General features: G+C 46.6%; 1 protein-coding gene across 2 annotated transcripts in view; it reads left to right on the top strand.

Moving 5' to 3' along the window:
* HTT (huntingtin) overlaps positions 1 to 19147 on the top strand; it is a 1924961-nt gene that overhangs the window by 966285 nt on the left and 939529 nt on the right. For both annotated transcript variants that reach the window (XM_078678546.1, XM_078678545.1), the window contains one exon: positions 9942 to 10078. In XM_078678546.1, the coding sequence (XP_078534672.1) occupies positions 9942 to 10078 (137 nt within the window). The remainder of the gene's footprint in view (positions 1 to 9941; positions 10079 to 19147) is intronic.

The raw sequence follows: 19147 nt of genomic DNA, 5'->3' as shown, positions 1-19147 counted from the left end.
GAGGAGTTGGGTGATGCCATTGGTCTGGATACCTCCCCAGACCGGGGTAGGCTTTCTCCCTCTACTGTGGCTACGGAGGAGGGAGCTTCCTATACTGTGGTGTTGCGTATGGCAGGTAGGCCTTGGGCTTTGCGCTTCCTATGGTGGCTGTCAGGACTAACCTCCTGACTGAGGTGCTTCAGCCGGCAGCAGCCTCTTCGGAGCCCCTGCTGCCTTTTATAGAGGCTCTCACTGACATCCTTCTGGGCACTTGGTCCAAGCCCAGCACAGGGGTTCCTGTTAACAGGATGATTGCCTACCGCCCCTGGCGACCCACTTTTCCAATCACAGCACCCAACCCCTAAGACCTTCGTGGTCCAAGCCTCATCCTCATAAGGTGCATTCCCTACTGCTCCCCCAGATTGGGAATCCAAGAAGCTGGACCATCTTGGGAAGAAGATGTTGTCTTCCGCCAGCTTAGGCCTGCAGTCGGTGAACAATGCATGTCTCTTGGGCCGTTATACACACACAGTGTGGGTTACTGTCGCACAAGTGCTACCACAGAGCCCACAGGAGGCCCGGGCCGTACTCAACTGCGCTGTTGCTTATGGGTCGAGACGCAGCTAAGTTCACCATCCAGTGTGGGCTGGATACCACCGACTCGCTGGGCAGAACAGTTTCCACATCGGTAGCTCTGAGGAGCTACGCCTGGCTGAGAGCATCTGCCTTCTCTTCACTTTTGGACATGCCCTTTGATGGCCGTCACCTGTTTGGTGACAAGGCGAACAACGCGCTTGAGCGCTTCAAGGACTCTAGGGCCATAGCCAGATCCTTTGACCTTGTAGCAACGTCTCGCCCCATGCCGTCTGCCTATGATCCTTTCGTGGCTAAGGAAGTGGTGCCCTGCCTATGTTCCACCCAGAGCCACAGAGCTGCGCAAGCTACCCAGCTTATGCATGGCTGGGGACGTCGGGCCCAGTGTTGCAAGACTGGGGGCCAGCGGACGGACCAGTCCACCAATGCCTCCCTGCAGCAGCCTCCAAACCTTCCTAGTCCAACCTTTCAGGGCCACCAGTTGCCAGTGGGTGGCAGGATCCGCCATCACCTCCCCCACGTCAGACGGGTGGGTTTTGCAGATAGTCCCAAGAGGCTACTCCCTCCCCTTCGAGACTGCCGCTCCCTCCATGCCACCAAAACTCCATCGCATGTCGGAGGATCACTTAGCCCTTCTCCTCCAGGAAGCTATGGCTCTCTTGGCCAAGGGAGTTCTCCAGTATTGAATTTTTCATAGATTCACATGCTTGTATCTTCCCCGTCGTCATGGTGGGAGACTCACGGTAACACGATGACCATAGCAGTATTAGAAAACTGCATAGAAAAAATCTCATAGGCAATCATATTATTTGGTAACCAAACCTCCTCATTATTTGGTCCAAAACACAGCCAATCAGCTGCCAGCCCTGACATCACACTGGCCAGCAGAGCCATCATACCTCCGATTTCCAACCGCCTTCGTGTGAGAAGGAGTCTCCCTGAGCTCTGCTCAGTTTTGTTCCTGTGAACTTTTCACCTTTTCAACTGAAGTTCTTTCTGCTGGATTTAAGGTACTGTGTTGCTTCTCTTACCTACTATGGCTGAAAGCTCTCAAAAGAGGCTTTTCAGGCCCTGCAGATCCTGTGGGAAACCTAGACTGTATTCTGAGGATCCACACAAGGACTGTTTGTACTGCCTCCACCCTAAACATGTGCCAAAAGACTGCAAGCACTGAAGAACCTTTTTGGCAAAAACATTGAGAGACAGGGAGGCACATTTACTATTGTGTCTTTAAAAGAAGGCCACTTCAGATTCTGACTCTGAGGAAGAAGTTGATATTCAGTCTTCCAAGAAGAGGAAGTCTTCTGCTCCTGAGGAGAAAGTGGAACCAAAAAAGCAAAAAAACAAAGACAAAGAAGCCTCTTCGTTTTCTCTTCCTCACACCCCTTTTAAAAAGTCATCAGTTTCAAGGGAGGTGTCTTCAGCTCCGGCTACGAAAGTTGGGGTGTCGCCTGCACAGATTCCTATGAAAACGTAGACGATGCCATCAACGACAACTTCGTAGACGACTACGATCTCGACGACGATAGCTGCGTCGACGCCGACGACTAAAACAACGTCGTCAAAGAAAGGTTCATCGACGGGAAGAACAGCATCGACCTTGACGACGGCTCTGTCAACGACGACTCCGTCGACGGCACCGTTGGCGTTGACGACCTCGTCGATGATAATTCGTATTTCGTCGTCCACGGGAACACCGTCGACGGGAGCTCCGTTGACGACGTCTTTTAAGTCCCAGAAGGCAAAGTCATCGATAACTTTGAAGTCTCTTCCACCGTCAACGGCGAAGAAATCTACAGGTTTCACAGGCTGGACAAAAATGTCACCGCTTCCTCCATCAAGCCTGCTGGAATTACAGTCAGAGGACGAGGAGTCAACAGGAGTGGCTTATAGCCCTTCTCAGCTTCAAATAAAGAGTCAGGACACTGATGAAGAGGAATATCAGGAAGTCCACGAGGTGTTTTCATTCCTGGAGCGCCCAGTGCCTGAATCAAAAAGATATGAATCATTTCAACAATCATATGTTCATGAGGAGAAGAGTCTGTCTCGATGCCAATTTCTCTCGTGACTGAATTACGTCACATGATTACTGACTACTACCATAGTTTTCCAGAAGCTAACGCCCCAGCCTTGAAGACTTCAGCCAGTCCTACTCAAGTTTAAGTACCTCAACCTCAACCTCCACCTTCAGTTCAAAAGATTCGATCTCCTTCAATTAAAACAATGATTTCGCGGACAGTGATGTAGAACAATCAGAAGAAGGAGAACTTTTCAGGAAAGTCCGGTTGGGATAGAATGGGATCAGTATATCCTTCCTACTACTTCCGTTGCCATCGCCGTCTCCAGCAAACTCTCCTCCAAAGGACATTGAAGGGTTACATGAGATTATGGAAAAATCCTCGAAAAGATTTGAACTTCCACTTCCAGTGCAGGAAGCAGAATGCTTTCTCTACGATTTTAAAGACGAGTCAAGAAAATCTATCAAAGGAATCCCTATTATCGAATACATTTGGGAAGAGGGATTAAAACTTATGAAAAACCCGGCCTCAGTCGCAGCCTCGGTGCCCAGGATAGAAAAAAAGTATCGGGCACCAGAGAGTCCGTGGTAATGCAAGCCGCACAACAGTTGAAATCCAGTTTCATCATCTGCAGTTCCTCTGAGGTTCTGTGATTTTGCGTGCTTTTTAAATGTAAATTGATACTTGTATAGCGCACTACTCACCCGCAAGGGTTTCAAGGCGCTTGTACGAATACCGCTGTGGAACCCATCCTGGCTTTCCCTGTGAGGTGTCCACTCCTGGGCACCCCCAAGGTGGAGGCCAGGCATCCTTAGCGTTGTGGGGGCCGTTGTGGAGATTAAGCAAGCTATTGCCCAGAGTTGCAGAGTGGGACTCCATGTTTGGAATAGGCACCGAGGCGAGAATTATCAGGTCCGTGGAATTTTGAGCCCAAGACCCGCCGAGGCGGGGAATTGAACCCTGGTCCCGGGCCAGACCTCTGCATCAGGGTCTGCCGCTCTAACTATTGAGCCACACTTCTCCACTTCTCCACTTTTAAAGTCCACGACTTTCTTTTCTAAACATGGGTTTTTGCAATGCGTCGTGACTGCCATCTGGTGTTGCCTTTTACGTAGGCCTCAGAAGTTAGTCTGCGAGCAAAGCAGTCTGACCTTTTGTGGGTCATGTGTACATTAACTAAGGTTTCCTTCGTGCGCTGGTGTTAATTTCAGAAGCTGGCCTTTCACCTGGAATTGACCCTGCCAAGCCAATTTCCCTGCAAGATCGTTATCCACTTTCCCAATCACCATTCAAGACATTTGTTAACTTTTAAGTTTCTTTACGTTTTTGTAATCTTGCACATTATCTGAAACTACTTTTCTTTACTGTTTCTTCATTTCATGGGTTACGCTTTCAATTAAGGGTTTGTCCGGGCCTTCCAGATTATTATTTAGATATGCCTAAATATTAAGTTATGGGTTGGGACACTGTAAAATGAGCTTTACTATATGATGTTGTGTGATGTCATGTATTTTCTATTGGTTGAATTTTGGTGCAGGGGCGTGCATTTTAAATGTACCTTTTTGTGTATAAATAGGGATGTCTCGCCTTAGTAAAATTGAGCAGTTTCTTGAGTTGTACACCGTGTTGTATTACTGGAATTTCTGCTACTAGCTGCAGCTAATAAATTTGATCTCTGACGCCACCTAGAAGTATTCTGTGTCTCTGTATACCAAGGCAAGGGAACCCAGAGGACTTTGGGCGTGTCCCTGGCGCCGCTGGGTACTTGAAATCCCAGTTCTTCACCTCCTGACAAAGAAGGAAGGCGAATGGTGCAGGGATGCGCTTTGCTGTGATGGCAGCAGCTTCAATTAGAGCCGCAAATGCTTTAGCCCTCATCAGTAGATACAATCGGCAAATGTGGTCAGATATATCACCATTGTTGGCCCATTTACCTGAAGATAAAAAAGAAGACGCAGCCGCCATAATACAAGATGGGTCTAGAGCGGCATCCGAATCTATAGATATTGCGATGGATATGTCTTCTATAGCATTCAGACAAATGGCAGGTGCAGTGGCACTACAAAGAAAAGGATGGCTTAAAGCCACTTTATTTAGACCAGAAGTCCAAGCAAAAATGATAGACATGCAGTTCGACGGAGAAAATCTCTTCGGAAAACACATTGATGAGGCCCTTCAAGTAATCAAAGCTGACACATACACGGCACGAGCACTGGGCTCCTTACAGCAGGGCAGATTTCAGTCTTTTCGAAAGAGAGGGACTAGAGGACAATATAATCAAAGATCCTCGCACCAATCTGGCAGGGGTATCGTCCGTTTTCAAGCAACCAACAATTGCTATCCTCCAAAACCCCGTATCATCAGCAGTCCAAAGGCAAGACTACTGTGAGAGGTAAATCGCAGCAATCTAATAGAAGACAGTGACTGTCAAAGCGCACGCCACTTGTTCAGACCTCCAAGATCATTACCTTTCTCTCTTTATCAGGAATGGCTGTCAGTAACAGACAGATGGGTACTGGACATAATACAGCAAGGCCATACCCTAGAATTTATACAGAAGCCTCCGAATCTACCTCCTGTTCGCAGAAAGCAACAGGACTTGTCAGCCCTCAAGGCGGAAATTTTAACTCTCTTGCAAAAAGAGGCAATAGAAGAAGTTCAGCGTCATCAACGAGGGAAAGGCTTTTATTCGCACTTCTTTCTAATAAAGAAAAAACACACTGCGAAATGGAGACAGGTAATGGACCTGAGAAGTTTGAGCAAATTCATCAAAAAGATATCTTTTCGAATGCTATCCCTGCATGAAATACTCCTACTTCTCTGCAGGAGACTACATGGCATCCCTGGACCTTTTAGATGCTTATTTTCATATTCCGATCCATATAAATCACAGAAAATGTCTGCGTTTCACGGTGGCGGGGCGCCACTACCAATTCAAAGTTTTACCATTCGGCCTGTAGTTGGCGCCAAGAGTTTTTATGAAGTGTATGGCGCCAGTGGCAGCACACCTAAGACTTCAAGGTCACCAAATATTTCCATACTCGGACGATTGGCTCATAAAAAGAACTTTGTTCCAGGAACCCAGCACTCACTACAATGCTGCATCGATATCTTCAGTCGCATGGGTCTAAGAGTCAACCTAGAAAAGTAATTTCTCATCCCATCTCAGTCTCTTCAATTTCTGGGAGCCATGCTCCGCACAAAGGAAGCGAAAGCTTATCCCTCAGAGGAGCGTATTATAAAGATCATAAACTTAGCATCGCATCTACAGACAAGAAAGTACACTTATGTGAGAATCTACAAGTCCTTACTGGGGATGATGTCTTCTTGTATCCCCTTACTTCCCAATTGCTGACTACACATGAGGCCTCTTCAAGAGCGTCTGGACGAGCAATGGACTCAATCTCAAGGCTCCTACGAAGATAGAGTGACTTTATCTCCTCAGATAAAAAAGGCCATGTCATGGTGGAGAATCAGAAAACATTTAACAAAAGGTCTGCCCTTCGAACCTCAACATCAAAGTTATGTTATGATGACAGATGCTTTGCTACAAGGTTGGGGGGCACATCTCCAAGACCTCAAAATTCAGGGTCTTTGGCCAGACTGCGAATCTCAACTTCACATCAACCTGCTGGAGCTAAAGGCAGTGTTTTTAGGGTTACAGGCATTCCTACCCAGAATCCACGATTCCACAGTACTGGTCAGAACAGACAGTACAACAACAATGTTTTACCTACTGAAAAAAGGGGGTACGAAGTCGAAACTTCTATCAAAGCAGGCGCAAGAGATTTGGAGGTGGTTACTTCTTCACAACATCTTGCTTCAAGTTTAGCGTGTTCCAGGTGTGAATAACACAAGGGCAGCTATCCTGAGCAGGTCATCCAGTGTTCCTCACGAGTGGGAATTAGCTCAAAGACAACTTCTCAGAGTGTTTCATCTGTGGGGCACCCCATCGCTGGATCTGTTCACGAAACTTCACAACTCAAAATGCAAACACTATGCAAGCAGGTTTCCTCAGAAAGGATCATGGGGCAACGGACTTTAGATGTGCTGGACAGGGATGTTCGCGTATGCTTTCCCTCCATTTCCTCTGATATCGAGCGTGTTACGGAAGATGAAATCAGAACCGTGCCACTTAATTCTCATAGCTCCAGCATGGCAGAGACAAGCTTGGTTCTCAGATCTCCTCAAGTTATCAGTGGCACCCAGGATTCAATTCCCATTCTCAAAGGACCTGGTCTCCATGAACGAAGGACAAATTCTCCATCCAATCTCATGAGCATGAATTCCAAACTTTAAATATTTCCCAGGAATGCCGAGATATTCTCTCACGTTCTCTGGCAATTTCTACGAATAAAATGTATACGGCAAAATGGAAAAGATTTTGTCAATGGTGCGCATCTCAAAATCTACATCCCTTTAATATCTCTTCAGATCAAATTCTTCCATATCTTTTGCATTTGGCTAAAGCTGCCCTTTCACATGCATCTATAAAAGTGCATCTGAAAGAGACAGGTTAGTATTAGATTCCTTACCTTAGAATATCCCCAGGCGTCAGAATGGATCCGGAAACTTTTGCGTAGCAGTACCCTTGCACGTCGGTAGGCGGCGTCTGCGGCTCCGCATCCGTCGGCGGCGGTGCCGGGATGACATCGCCGGAGTACTTAGACGCCGCCCTCGCGCGCTGACGTCAGTTCTTCTTCTTTTTTTCCGCGCCAGCAAGCGCCGATCCGGAAAAAGTGGTACCCTAGTCAATTTTTGACTAACTTTTTCGATCCTTTTTGATCATCCTTCGAAGTCTCTCGACTCGCCGGTAGGGATGCTCAGGTTCATACCCTGCGTCGATTGCAGCCGACTGATGTCGGGTTACCGACCCCCATCGCCGGTGCCTTCACTGTTTGGGCCCCGACCACGACAAGTCCTGCTCCGACTGCCGGGCCCTGACGTCCAAAGCTAGACGGGAGCGGTCCCGTAAGCGACTCGAGCTCCAGCAGTCAGCCCCGCTTGAGGTCCCGGTCCGGAAGGAGGTCGGGGGACCGGTCGCGGGGCCGGAGTCTCCACAGTTATGGGAGTCGTCATCAGTCTTCGGGCTCGAGGTCCTCAGGTAAGAGGCGACATCGCTCTTCTGACTCCCCCCGATGCGGCCTGCTCCATACCCGCCAGTCCCTGGGCAGCACGCGATGCCGGAGGATATCGAGTCCTTCCTCGTGGCCATGAGGTCGCTCGCTCCTCCGTTGGGTTCCGCGGCACCTTCAGGCCAAGCGGCCCCGACTGGGTCCCCCAGCGGGCCGGGTGCTACGGCCCCGGTGCCGTCGGATGCTTCGGCCCGACGCCGTCGGTGACTTCGGTCCCGATGCCGCAGGGCCCCGCCGGATCCGGGTCTCCGCCGGTCGACCTCGCCGGCGCCCAGGGTGTCGCCCCCGGTGCCGTCCCAGGACGCCGCCGTCCCCGGTCCTACCCTCGATTCGGGTCCGGTGCCGGAGCGGTGCTGCTCGGCGCGGCTCTCGACGCAGATGGGAGACTTTTACTTCTACGACCCGGCCTCATCCTTTGAACCGGAGTACCAGGCGATGGGTGACGAGGGGGATTGGGAGGGGTCCGAGGACCCTCTGACACATGTGTGTCAGTCTTTTCAGGACTGGACAGGTGAGTTTGGGGAGGCCAGTGGTTTAGGCACTTCGCCCGACACTGGTTTTGTTTCCCCTCCTACCGTGGCTACGGAGGAGGGGGCTGCCTATAGTGTGGTGCCGTCGTGGGCTGCCAAGGCCTTGGGCCTTGAGCTCCCCGTCGCGGCCGTGAGGACTAACCTCCTCACCGAGGTCCTTAAACCGCAGACCAGCTCGGCCGAGCCTCTGCTGCCTTTTAATGAGGCCTTGTCAGACGTTCTTCTGGGCACTTGGTCCAAGCCCGCTACGGGTCTGCCTGTAGATAGGAACGTGGCCAGGCGCCACCGCCCGGCTCCGGGCGACCCTTGCTTCCTGTCCACCCACCCCACCCCCGAGAGCCTGGTCATCCAGGCCTCCAACTCCCAAATCTCATTCCCGTCGGCTCCCCCCGATCAGGAATCCAAGAGGTGTGAGCAATACGGGAAGAAGGTATTCTCCTCCCTGAGTTTGGGGTTGCGGTCAGTCAGCACCGCATGCCTCTTGGGCCGTTACACCCACTATCTGCGGGACACGGTCGCGGACGTGCTGCCACAATAGCTGGGCGCGAAGATATTGGTATCCAGAGCTACTCAGCATGTCTGTCGATCCCCCGATTCGTCTGCCTCTTCAGGAGGACCTTCTGTCGCAGCAGCAGGGGACGGTCCTCCACCCAAACCTGTCCAGTCTCCACCTCCATGCTTGGAGATTGAGCGGCGACCGTTGAGGGCATTTGACTTGCCTCCTGAAGTGTAGTTCCTGTAGTTTGCATCCCAGGTTCCTGTCTGGGTGAGTGGTCAGGTGGAGTGTATAGAAGTGCAGGATTCCCAAAAGACTGGATTAATTTTACTTTTGTTTAGTACTATGGTTCTTTTTACTTTACATTTTTTATTGTTTTTTTTTTCCAGCGGTGCTTTTATGGGCATGTTGCAGGGGTGGACAGTAGGTGGTGATGATGCATGATCATGTAGAATGTGGACAAGGTAGAATGCAGGTGCGGGCAAAATGCTGGTTGAAGGGTGCGAGGCAGTCAGTGGTTGGTGTTGTGTGTGAAGACTGCGTTCAGCTTTGCTCCTCTTTACCCTATATCTTGAACAAAATTACATATGTTCACCTTCATCCCAATCCTGTTCCTGTCATCTATATACAGAAATAAACTGAACATAACAGTATGGCATTTGTGTTTAAAAATGAACCCTTTTTTAATTAAAAGCTCTCTTTTATATGTCCTTTGGCTATTCACTTCATGCAGATCTTCCAGAGAAAGCACTGATTATGTTCCAGCGGTTTATATGTTACAGTAGTGTTGAATAAGACATCATGAAAGCAAATCTCTCTTCCTTTAAATGACCTCCATCCACTTCAAGATTTTCCTTGCAATTCCTCTTTCCAGTTGTAGTGATAGGAATTATCCTCAGTCATATCTCTACTTTATGAACTTAGTTGATCTGTAACATCCTGATATTGGGCATGACATTTGTAGCCCTCCTACCTTGAATCCATCACAATGATGACCTTTTTTGACTCCCCAGGCCCTGAAGGAATCTTCCTGCTTTGCCAGCCAGACTGCATTACCTGTTCTGTATGCATTTGGAGCATAATCTCTGAATTCTCTCTGTAGATACTTAGCATTTACAATTTGTATATTGTGTAATAAACTGTTTAATAAAACTTGCAATTTAATACAGACATGTTTATTTTATTTTAGCAATACCAGCACTGCAGCCAATAGTACATGATCTCTTTGTTTTAAGAGGAGCAAATAAAGCTGATGCGGGCAAAGAGCTAGAAACACAAAAAGAAGTGGTTGTGTCAATGTTGCTTAGACTTATCCAGTATCATCAGGTAAGACTTTGTGTCCTGATTAGATTGATTCAGCCTTAAACCATATGTTAGTTTCCATCTAATTTACTGTTCTATAACTAATTCTTTTGAAAAGGTGGAATTTGAGGAGTGTTTACTGTAGGAGAGTGGGGTCTGCAATCCTATGGTCACCCCAGATTTTTGCTTTTTGCTTCACTGGTTTACGACTTTCCCTGGCTGTGGGCCTGCTAATCAGACCCACAGCCTAGCTGTTCTCTCTCTAAATTGACAACCATGTACTTTAGGTGCATTTACCAATTGGTATTGGACCACCTTATCAGTCCCTGTACAGTATACCTTAGGTATCCAGGGCACAGGTGTACCCAGGGCCTACCAGGGGCTGAAGCATGTATTATGCCACCCCTGGCTGGCCATCTAAAACTGACACAACTGGCTGCATGACAGCTGGGGCAAGGTGGTGTAATCACCCTTTGCTATAGATATAGTATACCTATATCTAACCCTAAAATGGACACATATATTCCTATCAGTCACTCCTATGGAAGGCCTTATCAATCCTGAAGGCAGAGTGCTTGGAATTATGTGAGATGGTGCTCTGGCATGAGCTGAGCCCGTTTGCAGCTTGCGGAACCAAGTCCTAATAGCTGTTCCATGATAACGCTATACCATATACTCTTAAGTGCATTATCAACCTCGCGGTTAAATGCTAACTCTGGTATAACATTATCAAAACATGTCGAGTAAGGTGTCATACGATTTGGAATACTTCCCCCTCGCCAATTCTGGTGACGGGGGTAGCATTCCACCCTTCTAGAGGGACACGACATGTACGTAACTGTGAACCCCGGTTAAAGTTAACTCGAGCCTTAGCATCACAAAATGGATGCTGCCACCACAGACACAAGTCTGACCTCCTGCTGCTGGGAGTCCTTCCAGCGAGGGAGGCTTGGACAAAGGGTTTCCTGCCTTGGGAGGTGCTAGCACCACCCCAGACAGGATTTTGTGTATTGAGGTAGGGAGGCCTGGAAGGAATGAGACATGCCTGGGGCACACAAGGTGTCCTGTGCATACACCAGTACAAACCAGTTGCTGGGGCATCCCTTCCCAAGCTCTGGCGCGAAACCGGACAAAGGATAGGGGGTGTAGCCACCCCCCTTCCTGGTCCCACCCAGGGGAGGGACCTAGTCAGTAGTGCAGCCCCTTTTAGGAGAATAAAGGTAGGAGCTGGTCCCATTCCAAATTAGATTATCCTGAACTATTCAACAAGAAGAAACTCTGGCCTTCGAAGTTCTGCTCCACAGAAGACTGAAGAATCTCCCTTGTGGACAAGGAGTGTCCACCCTGCAACTGCAGGCACCATCAAGCGTCCAGCGGCTTCACTTTGTCGTCTTCCCTCGAGGATCCAGACTTCAGAGCCCGACGAGACCCGGATTCCCAGACCTCTCCGACCTCCACCTACATCTGCAGCAAAGCTGAGACCCGTGGGTGCGACGAGACACGTGGGACCGGCCATCTTGAACGAACCTGCACTTCGCTTCCAGCACGACTCCCGAGGTAAACTCGACCAAGTGCTTTGGGGATTGAGAAGCCCCAGCCCCGAGCAGCCCCTGCACCGAAGATCAGCCCTCCAGCTTCCACGAGATCTGCGTGGGGCCCTTCTGCTTGGTTGCTGCTCGACGCGTTGTCTGGTCACTTGCCGGCTGGCTAGTGGCCTCCTAGACGACGAACCTTTGAATCTTTGCTGCTGGTCTGGTTGCTCCAGACTGGCCCTTGCTCCCTTCCAAAAGAGGGGCACCCCGGACTCTCCTAGTCCGCACCAGACTTCTTTTCCCATCACCGCGTGGGTTGCCTTTGCCAAGGCCTGTTGAGTCCAATCTCGGATCCGACACCGCCGACAGCGAGAGCCTGCGTGGGACAGCTCGTGCCTCCATCTTGGTCGTCGAAGACACCTCCTGGTCCACGTGCCTGCAGAGTCAAGCGTCCACTCTTCACCTGATCGCGACGACAGCACCTGGTTCCTACCTGGTTCCACACCGGTCACTGGCTAGTGACTTTGAACACTGTCCCCTCTGCTTTCAGTTCCTCTTCTTCACCGATCCACCCTTGGATCACACCGGACATCTTCCTCCTGGTCGCCTGCAGCATCTTTTCTTTCAGGCTCCATTGACTTCAACGCGAGAACCCGACACACTTTGGCACCTATGCACCCGCAGCCCGTGGGTGAGGTAACGAGAGCATTTCGGTGCTCAAGGGTAGTCTAACTGTCCTAGTGTCCAATTCCACAGCCGTTGTTGTCCTACCTAGTCAGGATTGTCCGTACTTACCTTTTACTTGAACTGTACTGTCCATAGACGTTACGCATCTCGCGTGTGAGTTCACACTCTGCACACGCGTTCCGTGGGCCTCCTATTACTTACCTAGAGTTAGTGTAGCGTGTTTCCATCGATCCTACAACCTCTGGACAGCTCCATTCCTTTTATCGACTTTCACATTCCACTTACTTAGTATATGGTTTGTCGTGCCCCTAGGGCACCATTGTAATTTTGTGCAACTTGTCGTATTTTTCGTAAGAGATTGTCATGTGCTTAGCCCTCTGACCTCATAAAGAGTTCAGAGGTGTTGTTATTAATAAATAGACTGTTTATTTTCATAACAACCTGTGTGGTGTCCTTTCATCTGGTATTCAAGGGGTTATATTGTGGTAAAACAGCTGGCTTCACATGCCAAAAGAGTTTAGCCTAAGACTGCTTTGTCCATGCTACCATTAGGATAGCTGGTCTATAAGGTTGACTTACAACCAATCACCATAAGTGTTGTTTGGACTGATACAAGGTGATCACTAGAACTAGTGAGCATCATATATCAGGCCAACTTCTCACATTTACAGACAGAATTTTCATATGATATGTGCTGTTCTTTTTGCAGGCTATCTGGTTTTAGGTTTAAACTTATGAAAACTGATAAAACCCCATGAAGGAAACAACCTTCATCGGTGTAAGCATATAAACACTGATAACACCTGCACAACCACAAACTAAAATGCTATTCAAAGAAAGGAAAGTGAGAAAGAATAAGTAATTTTTGTTTCTTTCTGAAAGGGCAGCACAGTGCAACTTTGTTCTATAATGTATCAGCAAGAAAGACTTTTTCAAGATTTTTCTGCTTGGTTTTATTGTTTAGGGATGCCGCTAAAATATTGTTTCTTCTTCCTTTTGTTTTCCCCAGTTTGTTATGCTTGGGTTAAAGATGCAGTGTTCATTAGCATGTTTTAGGTCTGCTTTAGTAATTTTATACAATTCTACATATTATGTTATACACATATCTTTTGGCAGTGTTATTTTCTTTCACTGACTGGTGAAATGGCTGGATCATGTGGATGTTCGCCAGTATTTACTATCATGTTTAACCACAAACACAGAATGGGTTAATACTTTGACACATCAGCTCCCTTTTCTAACAAGTCAATATGGATAGCAGGTCACCATCTAAGCACCCCAGGTTTTAAACATTCAATGCAAGGTATAGTGACTGCTACCTGTGAAAAAAGTACTGTCACAATGCATATGGGATAGTAGTGAAAGCTTGACACAAGACTTTCCACAGACCAATAAAATTCATAGCTGCAAGGTGTCCCTTTGTTATATGTGATAACTACAGCTAATCCTGGCTTTTTACCCAACTGCATTTTATTGTTTGGGTGTTAAACCCATTGTTACAATGTTAACAGCAAAACTGCAAGTCTGAGAATACAATGTGATGTCTGTTCAGGACTGACTCAACTGTGCACTTTGCCTGGGGGATACTTGGCAGTTATGAAAGTCCACACAAGAACAGCACCACATTAATATTATCAGGAAAAGTGTGCGGTTGTTAGCCAAATTCAATTTAGAATCTTCAATTTATAAAACAAAAGGATGGAAAAAGAAACAAACGGGAAGAAAAATCTGGGCGCCAATATATCAATGGACACAAGGAGGAATCAACTGACAAAATTAAGACATTATTCATTCACTGCAATTTTGTTTCCTACAATGTAAAATTGGTCTCAAATTGATTTTCGCTTATATCTCATGCTGTTTACCTGACTTGTTTGCAATAAAAGTAAAATTATAAATAAAAAAATAAATAAAAAGGAAAAGTGTGCAGAAAATCAGTGGCGAGCATGCTTAAAGCCTCTAGTTTAAGGTGCCTTCGAGTTCAGGACTACAAATTAAGCTGGTTTATTTCAAAGGTTTAAAGGTTTCATAACGTATGATGCTGTTGGCAGGGTCTACCACCACTGCAATGTCATAATATTCAGTAAGAAGTTGGTTAATGGTCCCCAGTTGTGTCTAAGAATGTGTTTATTACAACACTTGAATATTGCACTGTTACATTTTTTTTAAATCTATTAATAGTCCTGTAATCCAGACAGGGTCCTAACAGAGTGACCACTTCCTATGCTCAAAATAGTAACATTAGTCCATTGCCATGTTGCCAATGGGAAAATGCTACATACCTTACATTACGTTTCCTTTAAATTAAATATGTTCCTTATAACAATTACTGCAGAAACGATGTTTTGTAAATTGTGGATAAACACTGTTTTTGGCTATTTTGGGGGTATGGCAGCTGAATATAAACAGCTAAGCACTGATTTCAAAAGGTTGGAAAATCACGGCGGAAACATCACTGAAATCACCCAAAAAATAAACACTGAAAACAGGATAGCCTGGTTATTTGCGATCATCATGGCTGTTTAATATGATCCTCACCCGAATGGATAGGCAAGAATAAGGATACATTGTCTGTGTATATTACATGTTTATTACATTTTAATAATAGAACACATATGATATGAGACAAGAATCAAGGCTCATTTTGATAAGCAACTGCAGTAGTAATGCTTATAGAAGATTATTTTTACCAGTCATTTATTTTGAGTACACTACTTGAGAGGGAGGCAGGAGTAGCCATACAAGAAGGAAAAGAAATGCTTGAAATGATCAAAGGGAGGGCCCAAAAAACATTTGTGCATCCAGCTGCTCTACCTCCTTTACTGGTCCATAATAATTTTGTTTTCCCACTCAAAATTAATATAAAGCGGACATACTGCATTTGCAGTATGGGAGGCAAGTTGGCATCCGCTTAGTATGCCGCGGTGCTATCCTTCTCCGACTCCGGGCCTAAGGAGCTAAACTTGTGAAAATGTAGAAAATTACAGATCTCAGGAAAAGTGGGGAATAAATGTAAAATGAAAGGCAAATGGAATACTGCTCGGACAATATGCTGCATAGTGTAAAGCCACTGTATCTCTGCTTCCTGAATGCAAAGCCACTGCTGATCAGAGTCGGCGGCTGGAGAGAGAGAGTTTTGCTGCTCCTGTGAGTAGTGGGTAGAGCATTCGGTTTCCTGGACAGCTGGGAGCGGGTCTGTGATGGTGAATGCCGACAACAAGAAGAGCATAGCGGGATGGTGCTGACTCTGCAGCTTCAGGGGCGACCCATGCAGCAACTCAGCCCCGAAAAGGAACTCTTGCAGGGAATATGGGCGAGACCTCAACGCAGGGAGAAGAGAATCGGGGACAGGCGTGAGCGATCATGGGCTGGTCCCTAACCAGGATGCGGCTGTAGGAGTCAAAATGTATTTACCCAAGAAGGAGAAAGAACGGGTGATCCCTTTGATTTTTTTCCAGTAAACCACAAAGGCAAGATGTAAAAAGCTCTAAGAAACCTATGGCAATACCCCTAGAGGAAAAGAGAAATTGCGGAATGACCCTCCACAAAAACTATGAGTACAGGTGATTTACCTCATCTGAATGTAGAGGAAAGTGGCGCCCCAGACGTATGTACTGTCGTGAAAGCTAATGGATGAGCAGACCGAGGTGCTCAAAAGACCCATGGGGCCGATGAAAGAAGGGAATGGGGGATGTCCTGGGAAGTGGCAGTGGATCTGCGCTGGAAGATCAGCTGGATGGGCAAAGACCATTGGGAAAGGTCTCTAGACCGTAGAGGTTGAATGTAGGTTCCCCTGATGGGGCCGATAAATTCTATTCATTGACAAGTGACTCATATTTATCCAGAATAAGTGAAGATCTGATGGATGAGGAGTTTGCAGTAGTTGTATCGGGGGACATTAGTAGTGCTAGACTAGCCACACAGAAGCGTGTCTTCACTCATAAAAAGAAACGTAAAGTCAAGGTAAGAGGTAGTGAGAGTGGCCAGGATTCAGACACCAGGCAACTACAATGGGACTACTCTGCGACACATGAGATCTTGGAGGATTCTATCCCAGGGGCCGCAGGCACATCGCAAGGTGGACCAGAAGCACCGTCAGAAAAGACATAAGCACCCACTATGGATCTTACATATTCCACGCTGAAGTAACATTTAAGTAGAGGCCCACACAGAGAATAAAAGATCCCAGCTAGCCACTAAAAAGCTACAAGCGGCGATGCTCAAAGTGAATAAGTCTTGTGCTGAAATGTCTAAAAGGATCACTCGGGTAGAAGAACAGATAGAGTTGTTGGAGATTGGGGTGAGTACTCTGGAGAAACAAAACGAGGCTCAGGAAACTCAAATTACAGATATGATGTGAAAGCTGAAATAGTTTGAAAATCGACAACGTAGAAAACAATTTAAGATTTCTGGGTGGTGAAGAAAACTGAGGGAAATGATATCCGGGCTTTTATGGTGTGTTTGCTAAAAAGGAGTGTTCCCCGGGCTTGCACAAGGGAACTGGAAAGCACAAGTGCAACAAGTGCGCAGATTTCCACTGATGCTTAAGAAAAATCGGCATTTACAACAGCCGGAAAAACCAAGAGCGATCCTGGTGTTCTTTGGAATCTTTTTACTTTGACGAGCGATAGTGGAGAAGCCTGATCTGAGGCAAAGAGCTCATTCAATGGTCAATTTTTTTTGTCCGACCAGACTTCTGCCACATTATTGTAGAAAGAAGGTGGCGACAATGCCAGTTGTTTTTCCCATTTCGGGGGCTTGGATGTGAAGTATATCTGATGAATCCTGCCCACCTCAAAATTATTTGTAAAGGAAAGACTCAGACATTTATCTTGGAGATTATGGCACAAGAATACTTAAAAGGAATACCGGGGAGAGAGGGCGCTGGTTAAGGCTAAATGGGAATGGGTAGGGTATGCAGACTCTACAAAGGGAGCAGATAGACCTGATTTGCTATTGTCTCACAAGGTCTCATGAGGTCATGGGGAATTTGTCCTGGAATCGGGGGAGGGAAGGGTGGTGTGTTTGGTAGGTTGCATCACTATGGTCTTGGTAGACCCGATAGCCCGTGGTAGAGGTATGGGGGGGAGGTCTTCAGAAGAGGGAGTGAAGGCAAGGGGGGGGGGGGGTCACTTCCAAGCAGAGGGAATGGGCAGTATTAGCAGCAGCACAGAAGAAGTATATTCTGAAAAATTAGCCACTTATGGGTACCACAGTTAATATATGTGACTTAACCCACAGGAAAATCTAAGGATTAATCTGGAAATGCAGTATGTAAAAGCAGACTAATATTCCTTCAAGAAACCCACATTGAAGGGGAAGATGTAATTTGCTAGATTTTAAAGGTTACCAGGGTATTTATGTGCAATACAAGAGACGCGAACATGGGGGGGCTGCAATCTTTGTTCGGAAGGGTAACTGCCGCTTTCTGCATTGTAAGGCAGATAAGTATAGCTAGATCATTATGAAATGCTGTTTCGCTCTCTGCTCAGTTTATGGATCCGTAGGGGACGATTTGATTTGCTAGAATGGGTAAATATCGAGCTGACTAATTTGCCTCTGCCGCTAATTATATGTGGGGATTTTAAAATAAATACGGACTGAGAAGTGTTAAGAGCAGGATGGGAGTTTTATAATGGACAAAAACCAAATGCTTTAGGGGAATGAGAAATCTGGTGGGTATTCATGGGTTAGTTGATATAAGCGCTGAGAAAGCGACTCTGGGCCCTGGGTATACATTCTTTTCGGCACCCCATAAGGTACATGCGAGGTTGGATTGTTTTTTTATATCAAACTAGTACAGACCTGTAGAATTTTTAAGTACCAAAGGGTGATGTCAGATATAGAGATAGATATAAACTCTGAATTGCATCTAACCCGTAGTTGGTCTTTTGCTGCTGGATGAGGAATATGTTAGGTGTATGAAGGAATGGTTCCCCCAGTTTATGTTAAAGCATGTGATAAATGCTCCAATAGGCATGATATGGGACACATTTAAGACAGGTATCCAGGGGGAGACCTCTAGATTTAGTTGGTCCCATAAAATAAAGTAACAGCAATTGCAGGAACTATATGAAACTCTGCTGCAGGAGGAAACCAACTTATTAGACACATTATCAAAGGGACGTGGGCTTGAGGAGGCTCAATTAAAAGTGGCAGTGGCCAAAGGAGCTATTACTGACATCTCACTAGGGAAAGCAGCAGATAAATATATGACATGGAAGTAAGTGCCTACAAATATAATGAAATGGTGGGGCGGAAACTTGCAATCCATACGAGCCAACAGATAACACAAGGGGACATAAGAGAAATCAAAGATCTGACTATGGGAATACGCTCAGATCCAGTTGAAATACGAGCTGCTTTCCAAGGTTTTACCAACAACTATATACTGAGGATGAGGGCTCGAATGTAGATGTGGGAGATATGGAAAGGTATTTGGATGCGATGGTAGTAGAAGTGCTAAATGATGAGCATTGGGAACTATTGGTACAACCCATTATGATAGAGGAGATAATAACGGCCACATTTACTGTAGCCTCAGGAAAAGCAGTGGGGACGGTTTCTATACCCAGGGAATTCTATAAAATCTTTTTTGATGATTGTAAATATAAAAGTTGGAGATTTTATTTTTACAGTTTCAGAGAGGAGGCGTTTCACTGGAATCTTAGACTTTAGCAAATATAGTGGTTTTTCCAAAGAAGGGGAAATTTCGGCAGGAATTGGGATCATACCACCCTATAACTTTATTGAATAGGTATGGTAAAATCTATTCAAAGATATTGGCTACAAGACTGTCCGGTGTGATTAAAAGTATAGTTTCCCCTTTGCAGCATGGGTTTATCCCCGGGAGGGGTACCATGGATCGTCTCCG

The sequence above is a fragment of the Lissotriton helveticus genome, chromosome 2_2 (assembly GCF_964261635.1).
Source record: "Lissotriton helveticus chromosome 2_2, aLisHel1.1, whole genome shotgun sequence".
Classification (NCBI taxonomy): Eukaryota; Metazoa; Chordata; class Amphibia; order Caudata; family Salamandridae; genus Lissotriton; species Lissotriton helveticus.
The sequence above is the reverse complement of the archived record's forward strand: the minus strand, read 5'-3'. Positions and strand labels throughout refer to the sequence as shown.